Genomic DNA, 11,264 nt, shown 5'->3' on the forward strand with positions numbered 1-11,264 from the left:
CACACCCTATCCCCCTTCCTGCTATTTAAGCAAAATTTCTCCCTCACACTTATAAGGCTTGTATTTCCAAATTTCTCTTACACAGGTGAGTGTAAGATTGCATTTATTTGACCAGAACTGTTTCAGCATGAATATATTTAGATGTAGCAAATTATTTTCATCACATATTCTGAAACACCTACATACATGTATGACACTTAGTATAGCAATGCACAATTATGTATTACAATTTTGTTGTATGCAAAGTGACTTTACAACATTAAATATGCTAATGTTGTGTTTCAAAATAGGTCTGAAAGTTGATATGCTTCTTATTATTGATGAAATCTGGTTAAATGTGCTGTCGGTGCAACAATAATTATAAAAATTTGTTTAGTTTTGTAACTCATTTTTACAGGTACAAGTGGGGATAGGCTTAGCAATTTTTACAGAACTTCTGCACAGCCAAGAAAAAGTGGTAAAATTTTAGTATCTAAAGACAGTAAGTGTTGCATTTTAAGGAAATACAGGGTAAATGTTCATTTCTGCACATTTTCTTTATGGAACAGAAATTTAAACCCAATTCCCCACAAAACATCCTATCCCAAACACTTACATGTAGAGTATCAACCCAGGTGGGCCACTTCCCACAGCCCTGAATTCATATAAAGATATCACTAACAAGAAATCTTAAAACTTTGTCCTGTTTATAGGTTAAACATGCGCAATTTAGGAAATTGTGTCGAAGATTTTACTCCAAACTGAAGTGGGACTGAATGGAGAAACCTGACACAGACGCATTTAAGTTGTATTTAAGTCTACTTTGCAGCTAACATGTCTAAACAAAATACATCAGAATTTTATTTGTTTTGGATAGAACTGAAAACTTTCTCCCCATTGGTAGTACTCACCTCTCTAGAGGTTACCAAGGTAAGAAAATGTTTTGACTTCAGTTTCAATCACAGCAGCGAAAAAAAAAATTGTAGGTTAGACTGTTGTAAACAAAAGTGCAAGTTGCATGTGGAGATATGACAAATTACCAGGCGAAAGTTAGGGTATATATATTTTTCACGTTGAAGATTTACTACATAGATATTAAGGAAAATCAATGCTCTGGCCTAACCTAAAATATTTTATATAAAGATACTTCTCCCATTTAGTTTTTTTCTTAGGACCTAAAGTTACATAACACAACAAGAGTTACTCCATGCACCATGTTGACTATATCATGTATTGTCATGTATAAACTGTGACCTGTTTTGCTCAGTGACACTCTTGATTATGTTGATTTACAAGTCTCCATTACTAAAAATAAAACTACCCAGTCATTATCTACATGTATTTTGTCTGAAAGAAAACTGACATTGATGTTCAGGACAAGTCAGACAGACTGTGTATAACTACACCAAGTTGTAAGCTTGTGACAGATCACTGACCACTTTGCAGAAGAAGCTATACATACTGAATTAGCCACACTGCTGACATTAACTAAAACATCTACAAACTGGTCATTTATTTTTTTAAAAAAGAGTCTATTCAACAACATGTAATACTATGGAAAAGATGTACTGAATAATTACCCGATGGTCAGGAAGTGCTTATCATATCACGGAGAACTTGAGGCAGAGTTGCACAGTCACCCGTTACCAGACGAGCAGACACAGATCCAGACGCGACACCAAACTCAACCCATGGCACGAGAGGCTCTGTGACGATAACACCACTGACTGTGCCTATTACCTGGTTGTTGTCACAGCCCAGGACTGTCAGTGTGTGTTCATCACAGTCCAGGTACACACCCAGGTGATGAGGTCGTGTGTAACGTCTGCACTGTCGATAGCCAGGTTTGATCTCACCACCACTGTGACTATAACACTCGACCTCATCACCACGGTACATCATCCCAATGTACCAGGTGTTACGGCCACCGTCTGTCTCCTCACTCACACCACGGCTCTCCTGTGTCACTCCTACACCACAGTAACAGTCATGTGAACAGGTGATGTGTATCTCCCAGTAGTACCTGCCCGTGTGGTGACGCCCGTCTGTCACAGCTCTCCACCACCACTCGGACAAGCCCTTACCCTTTATCACACAGCCGCTGTCAGTGATTCTCAGCTTCCTGTCGTCTGTCTCTGTGAATCTCAGCGTCGGCTCTGCAAAAACACAACAGAAGCAGCATGAACAACAGAAAATCATCAACACACGCTGTGAGACTGAGGTGTAAATACCTGTACACATACCGTAGTTTTACCTTCTCAACACAATCTCTTGGACTAAAATGACACATATCGCTGGTATGAATGTAATTTATACACGGATCTCTGTCATTTTCAGCCAGTTTAAGAGTTGAGTTTCGACAAGAACTGGATCCATCACTAAATGACGGGTACGACACAGACCAAGTACTGGGTTAAAATACAGACTTTTAACGCTCTAATTTGTTTGAAGCTTATCACTTACAACAAGAACAATACCTTCCTCTATCCGACACAGGGTTTTAGTTGTCAGTTATAGCACATATGAGCACACAATTCACTATGAAGCTGTAGTAGGCCTGTTGGTGTAACGAGCTACCGAAGCCGTCCGTGTAGTAGGGGAGGTAACTCGCCACACATAACCTCCCAAGTAACATTGCCCCAAAGACTATTTAATCCATCAGAATAATTAGTAGTAAAAAAGTATTGCATTCAGTTTTCGTCAATAGATTTTTTAAAAGAGAGTTAATATATTTAAATATTAAAAACAAACTTTTATCAAGCGAGGAAATACATCTAGGTCAACAATTTTTTCTATATACATAATGGAATCTTTTACCCTTTATTATTGATAATGAAACAAATATGAGGGTTGTTTTCTCTCTGAAATAAGTGTTTGACTACATTTGAATCTAGCAAATAATGGTGAGTTTTTACTTGGATACTTGTTTAATAATTAAGAGACATGACATATATTCTGTTATCAGATATATGTGTTAAATATTCCAGGTCTAGACACTGAGGGATTGGTTACAATACGTTATCTGTTCTGTACACCTGGTAGTTTGTCCATATGGTTTAAATATCACTCAGACACTCAGGGGTACAATATGTTACCTGTTCTGTTCTAACAGTACATCTACTGGTTTGTCCACATAGGGTAAATATCACTCAGACACTCAGGGGTACAATATGTTACCTGTTCTGTTCTAACAGTACATCTACTGGTTTGTCTACATGGGGTAAATATCACTCAGACACTCAGGGGTACAGTATCTTATTTATTCTGTCCTAACAGTACACCTGCTGGTTTGTACACCTGGAAGGCATGCTGGCTTCCTCTCCGGCCGTAAGTAGGAAGGTTATCTTTCTTGCCAACCATTTGCTTGCCTGACATTAGTTTGTATCTTTCTTGCTCATCATTTGCATGCCTGACATTAGTTTGTATCTGCTTTTGCCCACACTATTGCATGCCTCACATTAGTTTGTATCTTTCTTGCCCTCCATTTGCATGCCTCACATTAGTTTGTATCTTTCTTGCCTATCATTTGCATGCCTCACATTAGTTTGTATCTGTTTTTGCCCACACTAATGCATGCCTCACATTAGTTTGTATCTGTTTTTGGCAAACACTATTGCATGCCTCACATTAGTTTGTATCTGTTTTTGCCAACACTAATGCATGCCTCACATTAGTTTGTATCTGTTTTTGCCCACACTATTGCATGCCTCACATTAGTTTGTATCTGTTTTTGCCCACACTATTGCATGCCTCACATTAGTTTGTATCTGTTTTTGCCCACACTATTGCATGCCTCACATTAGTTTGTATCTGTTTTGCCCACATTATTGCATGCCTCACATTAGTTTGTATCTGTTTTTGCCCACACTATTGCATGCCTCACATTAGTTTGTGTCTTTCTTACCCTCCATTTGCATGCCTCACATTAGTTTGTATCTTTCTTGCCCTCCATTTGCATGCCTCACATTAGGTTGTATCTTTTTTGGCCACCTTATTGCATGCCTCACATTAGTTTGTGTCTTCCTTGCCCAATATTTGCATGCCTCACATTAGTTTGTATCTTTTTCACCACACTATTACATGTCACACATTAGTTTGTATATTTGTTGCCCACCCTATTGCATGCCTCACATTAGTTTGTATCTGTTTTGCCCACCTTATTGCTTGCATCACATTAGTTTGTATCATTTTTGCCCACACTATTGCATGCCTCACATTAGTTTGTATCTGTTTTGCCCACCTTATTGCTTGCATCACATTAGTTTGTATCTGTTTTGCCCACCTTATTGCTTGCATCACATTAGTTTGTATCATTTTTGCACACGCTATTGCATGCATCACATTAGTTTGTATCTGTTTTTGCCCACCCTGTTGCATGCCTCACACTAGTTTGTATCATTTTGCCCACGCTACTGCATGTCTCTCATGAGTTAGTATCTGTTTTGCCCACCTTATTGCATGCCTCACATTAGTTTGTATCGGGTTTGCCCACCTCATTGCATGCCTCACATTAGTTTGTATCGGGTTTGCCCACCTCATTGCATGCCTCACATTAGTTTGTATCGGGTTTGCCCACCTCATTGCATGCCTCACATTAGTTTGTGTCTGTCTTGCCTGATATTTGCATGCCTCACATTAATTTGTATGATTTTGCCCACACTATCGCATGCCACACATTAGTTTGTATCTGTTTTGCCCACCCTTTTGCATGCCTCACATTAGTTTATATCTATTTTTGCCTACCCTATTGCATGCCACACCTTAGTTTGTATCTGTTTTGCTCACGCTGTTGCATGCCTCACATTAGTTTGTATCTGTTTTGCCCACTCTATTGCATGCCTCACAGTAGTTTGTATCTGTTTTGCCCACCCTTTTGCACGCCTCACATTTTAGTTTATATCTGTTTTTGCCCACCTTATTGCATGCTACACGTTAGTTTGTATCTGTTTTGCCCACCATTTTGCATACCTCACATTATTTTGTATCTGTTTTGCCCACCCTATTGCATGCCTCACATTAGTTTGTATCTTTTTTTGCCCACCTTATTGCATGCCACACGTTAGTGTGCACTTTTTTTCCCTACCCTAATGCATGATTCATATCATTTTGTATCTTTTGTGAACACCCTAATACATGCCTCATCTTAGTTTGTATCTGTTGTGGACACCTCAATGGATGACTGACATCAGTTTATATTTTGTACACACTCTAATACATGCCTCATCTTAGTTTGTATCTGTTGTGGACACCTCAATGGATGACTGACATCAGTTTATATTTTGTACACACTCTAATACATGCCTTACCTTAGTTTGTGTGTTCTGTGCACACCCTACAGTATAACTCAAATTTGTTTGTGTCTTCTAGGCACATCCTACTGTATACCTCACATGAGTTCGTGTCTTCTGGTCACTGTGAGATATACAGTAGGGTGCACTGTACACCTTGTATTACCCTGTGTCTTTTGCTTCTCTTCTCACTTTCGTGTCTCTTTGAATACTGTTCATTTTCTTGGTGCACCCTGCTGTATTACAGCTCATATGGGTTTGTTTCCTTAACACAATGTATCGTGTGTTTTTCGCACACACACAGCTGTGCGCCTTGTCCATTTTATGTTTGTGTCTTTGATGAACATACTAATGTAAACCCTACAGTCGTTTATGTCCTCTGAGCACACTCTACTGTATACCTTTTATACATATAAGAACCTACTTGTGACACGTAGGCGTGACATTTGTCCACCGACTGCTGCTTTTAAGTCCTGACTTCCTTGCATTGTCTCTTTGACTGTCACGTGTCTAGGGAAGACAATGTCACGTTGTACAAAATCTAGAAGTTTCTGTTGGTTGACTTCATGTTTCTCCAGATCAGCTCTTATCTCATTCAGCTGGTCATCGATTCTGTCAGAAGAGGAGAGAAAACAAGAAGACTCAGTCGTGTGGTAATCTTGTGTACCACGCAGTTATGAGAATGTCATGATGTACTCTTCCCAGTAGATTAGATCTGATTTGCCTGGACAAACGTATGTTTGAAAATGATATATATTTTAAACTTGGATCATGTTTTGGACAACTACAGTGCTGGTAGTGAGTGTTACAGAAACATATCTGCCGGCAATGGTCACGTGCACATGTATAACAAACCTAGCGAGATACAACTCATATATACATACGTTTTGGTGAAGCCCGTAGAACCCTGTCAAAAAACAGAATTGAAAACACATATACAATGATGTAGAGATGATTACCGAAACGGAGATACTGTAACCATACTTTGACCTCAACACGTAACAATAACACGGTTGGAACTGAAATGTCTTACCTGTCAAAGTACACAGGTACCTCAACTTGAGGCTTTTACCTCAAACATTTAGACCATTCCCTGATCTATTACACAGTCCACATCAGCTCTCAATTCCGCTTAATAAATTCCATGGTGTTTCATACAAAGCAATTTTTCCGCAAAGATCTGTTTACATACAAACCTTGTTAATGAAAAACATTATAGTTTGACATTACATACAACTACTTTACTGCTTTAATGGGACAGTGACTCTGTTGTGGGTAGAAAAGTGGACAGCAGCCGGAGGGTAACACTGAGAAAAATAAAGCTTTAATAGATCTGGCAGCATGAAATCCATTTGAACACATGATAACAGTATCTAAAGGTGACTGGATCATCTGGAGTTGAGGCAGCTGAACCAGTACTAGAGATTGTGCAGGTCTGACTTACCTTTAAAAACTCGACGTCCATTGACGCTAATAAATCTTTGGAATCTTGTACCATCCTCTCAATTTCCTGGGCCTGTAGCTGGAAATGTTTGAGTATAGCACTACACTCCACACTCCACTGTGAATAGCGGGTTTTTATGCCATCTAAAGAGTGCTGTCTCCAGGCTTGTAAAGATTCCAAGGCTGCACAATAAGCCTTTTCTACCGCCTGAGTGTGAAGTTCCTGGTTTTCCTGCCAGACAGAAATTCGTTTATTCCAACATCCGGACCTTCTTGTGTTCAATAAGTTATATATGTAAGCGTGACAGGGTGAAGTATAAGCGCTACTCAACTGTGTCTACAATGCACCTCCGGGATAGAGGGGATTTCCCTTTAGACCAGTGATGTACATGCAAGTGTCGAATCAAAACCCAAAGGTACGTGGTTCAATCGTGCGATCACAACTGATGCTCCGAGCAGGGCGAGATGGTGAAGCCTTAGATCCTTCGGACAGTATCTCAGATACCTGGGACTGGTTCAAACCCGGAGGTTGTTGCCCCACTACATCTATATATATTATAGATTTTATTATGACAGTGTATGATAGGCGATGATATATCAAATGCAGCCTTTGGTCTTAGGTGGGCATATCGCGTGTGTGGGCATATCGCGTGTGTGTCAATGAGAAGAAAGTCATATTAATAATACGGTAGTCTGATTGGATAAACCAGAAATGGGTAAAATAGACTCGTCCTTCACGCAAATAAATCCCCGCCTCAGTCCATGCATTACCCTGTTCACGTCCTTATAAAAAGTCGTAACGGTTATGGTTTAACTCTTTGATTGTAATTGACATATATATCATATGACAGAAGACAGCTTTATCAAGATGATTGACAGCTGTATGTTACCTAGATTTGTGAATGATAGCAATACTCTACATAGTCCAAATTTATTCACCAGGGTGTGCGGTACAATGCAGGCTGAAGAAGTGCCCTGAAAAATACTAACCTGTATCTTCTTGCGCAGCCTCATAACTCCTGACAGTGATTCTTTAGATTCTTGTAAGACTTTCTCCAGTTCACTAGTCTTGTGTAAAACAGCTGACTGTAATGGGAAAAACGCTACAGTAACAAATCCGCCTTTCAAACGACAAACTAGAGTGCAGGACAAAAACTCCATTCTTCTCTAAATATCACAAACTTTGGGTGAATATATAGTTCCAAATCATGCCATACCTATTTTGAGTATCGACATATATACTAGCATGGTACACGATTTAGACAGTGGTTTAAGTTATTCTACTGGAACATTCCTTGCGTCTTTTTAACATCATTGAAAACTGTTTACTACTTTTCTTAGCATAGTTCCAAAGTAATTTTGAACTGACGCAGTTTCTTAATTTTTTTCCGTGGTTCGTGTTAATCGTTGCTTTGGGAATTGACGTTGCAGTTATTGACTCTGAACATCTATTTTGGTTGATGGCTGATATACGAATGTCTTTTTCCCCATTACCTTGTCATTCGCAACTGCAGATGGTATATCCCGCATAGCATGTTCCGGGTGGTCAACCACACACCCCATACAGATCACCATCCGACACGGTACACAGTACAAGCCGAAAGGCTGACCGTGCCTAACACAGGACGGCTGCTGAGTTGATTGGTGGTCCCTGCTAACTTGACCCTGTGAGGTTTCCTGGGAGAGGTATTTCAGGGAGGAAATCAGCCGATGCCGTTTTAGAGGACCCCTCGTTGGATGGTAATTTGTAAGACATTCCTGACAGTACAACACATTGCAGTTGGTACAAAACTTGACAGCTTTAGCATGGTTGTCCTCACACATAGAACAATACGGGATGTCATCCTTAGCCTTTACAGCAGAGAACTTCTCCACAATTTCCGCCAGGTGAAAGTTGGGAGGCAGACCAGCCACACCTTTTCTCCCCAGACTAGTCGGTGCCCGACACACAGGGCATGCTATCTGCTGATCAACGTTCTCATTCCCCGTGCTGCCGGAGGTCTTATCTGTCTGTACAGGTTTGGACTTGTCAACATACAAACCAATGCATTCTCTACAAAAACTGTGCTGACAGGGTAGCATTACTGGTTCCCGGAATGTTGCCATACATATCGAACATGTGAGAACATCATCTCGATTCTGCTTGCTTTCGGCCATTATTCTCTTGGGGTATTTTTTCTGAAATCAAAACGGCAAATCGCTCAGACTGGCAGCTATGAGGTTGTCCCTACTTACAAAAGTATTAACGTTCAAGACAGCACACTGCCTCCGTCTGTTCTCGTGGTCCAACAACATATTGGGTACGGTAGTGTTAGTCGTTATTTCCCAATTCTCATTTAAGAAGCATTAAAGCGCATATACATGTTCGAGGAGGGTATGTGCATGTCGCTTTCCCGGAAAGGAATTCATTCTGGTCAGTTAGAAAATTAGCTATTCTACCTTTCATTACGCACGAGAGACTTTTTTTACAAAGGTATGGTCAAGACGGTTTGGGCAGATGTGTTCGATAGTATATAGCTTCCACCCAGAATTAGCAGATTTGTGTGGTTACGAAGGTAACTTGACCCTAAATACTGTACGATAATAGGCCCAAACCTTTGGAACATCTCTATCTGCCGAATTTTAGAAATATAATAAATATCACATTACTAATAGTGACCAGTAACACGAACATTTCTTACTGAGATTTAAACGTATATAAATTTAGGTCAAAGTCTTCCAGCTCCCAGTGTTTTATTATGTTATTGTCAGAAACCACAAAAGTACAGACTACAACAGAGCTGCTATACCCTCCAATCAACACTGATCAAACAAAATGTTTAAAGCGTAAATGCTGACTTCGCTCCACCCTAAAAGTGTGAAGTATATGTCCAATTAGATACAGTATTATGACAGGGACAGTTTAAAGGGAACCCAAAAGCCTGGATTGAAGATATGTAACCTCAGGTAGACTGCAGAAGTAGGTCAGCGTCTGTTATATCTCCATACACTGTGTCAGGCTACACACCCCATTATTGGTGATCAGCGGGCTAGGTTGTTATGTCTGCTGAGTTAATAATGCATGTACCCTTTTAGTTCTGTAACGCGGAAAATCCTGCGTGCAATTCAGTACATAATTTTAAGAATCGATTTACTTATACAGTGTAATACGTTCCTTATGTTGGAGTCCGCATCGAAGTCGGGAGACCAGAGATCAAACTCGAGTCGGGTCAAACCAAAAACTTTCTAAATGGTGTTTGTTTCTGCCTCGCTTGATATATGAGAACATCCATATGCTAACTAAACAATTTTTGACTATGACAGTTTTTATATGTGGAGCAGAGCGGCGAACAATGTAAGTAAACAAACGGCGATCCTTACATGCCGGTTGTTCTGGTTGTTTACGTGTATTTAGGCCTAATCCCACACAACACGTCACCGGCAACCAACAACCTTCAGCAAAACCATACATTATGCCTTTCAAGGTCAAAGCTTCAGACAAATACATTAATAACGTACTATCGTCCTGGATATAGTGAGAAGATCGACATAATTAGACAGTGTGAACTTCACCCCAATTAAACCAGTCGTTTTTGTTGAGACGAACATATTCCGTCTGTTTATAGACAGTGTCAGAGGCTCACACACAAACTGAGAGCGGATTCTATACAAAGAGACACCCCCACTCGTACGTCCACTTCGTGTCCATTTAAGGACGACCAGACCAATTAAGTACTGTCTGAGAGTCGGTCACACGACCCCGAAGTGAAGACAACTCACACTTTAATATTTGGACCACATGGGCGAACGTTGTAAGTAAACAAAAATAGGCAAGATATTCGGACTTTGTGTGCCATAGGCGGCACGTCACCGTCGGTAATCGACCTTCAGCATAACTGCATAATGCCTTTCAAGGTCAAAGCTTCAGGACCTCGCATTAATAACGTACTATCGCCCTGTATGTATAATGACAAGATTGACATAGTTAAACAGTATGAACTTGAACAAAAATCAGTCGTTTTCCTTAATACGCAAATATCTACTGTTAGAGGTTCACACACAGGCTGACATGGCAAAGGTTAAAGTTTCTAGAAGGTAACGCCCCATTCGTACATCTACGTTGTTTCGATTTGAGGACGACCAGACCAATTAAGCTGTGTCTGACAGTCAGTGATACGATCAAGTAAAGACAACTCCTTAATCTGAGTGATCGTTTTCCAGCCAAACTACATATAACCATCTTACAGTACTTACCTGTCGACACAAAGCCCACTTCTCAACTTGGTGAAACTTAGCAGAGTGAAATAGAACATGCGTAGTTCAGAGAAATGCACGTGATCTGTGCAGGGGAGGTAAATCCCTCAGTATGCTTGTACACATTTATACTCTGTGTCATCTCAACAATGGTTTCCGCAGTTTGCTATAGCGCGTTTAGGCTATAACTACAATAGGTGAAAAGAATAGAATGTCAGTCTACTTGGCAAGCTTATCGTACCCTAGAGCTCTGCCGTGTGCCCTCGGTTAAACATAATGGACTCACATCTCCGATATTTGTATGAGAGGCCGTAGAGAAGT

The 11,264-nt window shown here is 40.2% G+C and overlaps 1 protein-coding gene across 1 annotated transcript; it reads right to left on the reverse strand.

Annotated features, from left to right (window-relative positions):
• Positions 1-1,566: 1,566 nt before the first annotated feature.
• Positions 1,567-8,867, reverse strand: LOC135462628 (E3 ubiquitin-protein ligase Trim36-like). Its single transcript, XM_064739851.1, has 6 exons — positions 8,205-8,867; positions 7,701-7,796; positions 6,712-6,942; positions 6,152-6,174; positions 5,692-5,879; positions 1,567-2,135 (listed from the first exon to the last, which is right to left on the reverse strand). The coding sequence occupies exons 1-6, from the start codon at positions 8,865-8,867 to the stop codon at positions 1,567-1,569; spliced, it is 1,770 nt and encodes a 589-aa protein (XP_064595921.1).
• Between the last annotated feature and the right edge of the window lie 2,397 nt (positions 8,868-11,264).

This window comes from Liolophura sinensis, chromosome 2 (genome assembly GCF_032854445.1).
Source record: "Liolophura sinensis isolate JHLJ2023 chromosome 2, CUHK_Ljap_v2, whole genome shotgun sequence".
Classification (NCBI taxonomy): Eukaryota; Metazoa; Mollusca; class Polyplacophora; order Chitonida; family Chitonidae; genus Liolophura; species Liolophura sinensis.

Coding starts and splice junctions, on each gene's coding strand:
- LOC135462628 (XM_064739851.1), bottom strand. CDS start 8,867: ATGGCCGAAAGCAAGCAGAATCGAGATGATGTTCTCACATGTTCGATA. Junction 6,175..6,711: donor TGGACGTCGAGTTTTTAAAG/GTAAGTCAGACC, acceptor GTTTTTTGACAG/GGTTCTACGGGCTTCACCAA. Junction 5,880..6,151: donor TCTACGGGCTTCACCAAAAC/GTATGTATATAT, acceptor CTCTTCTGACAG/AATCGATGACCAGCTGAATG.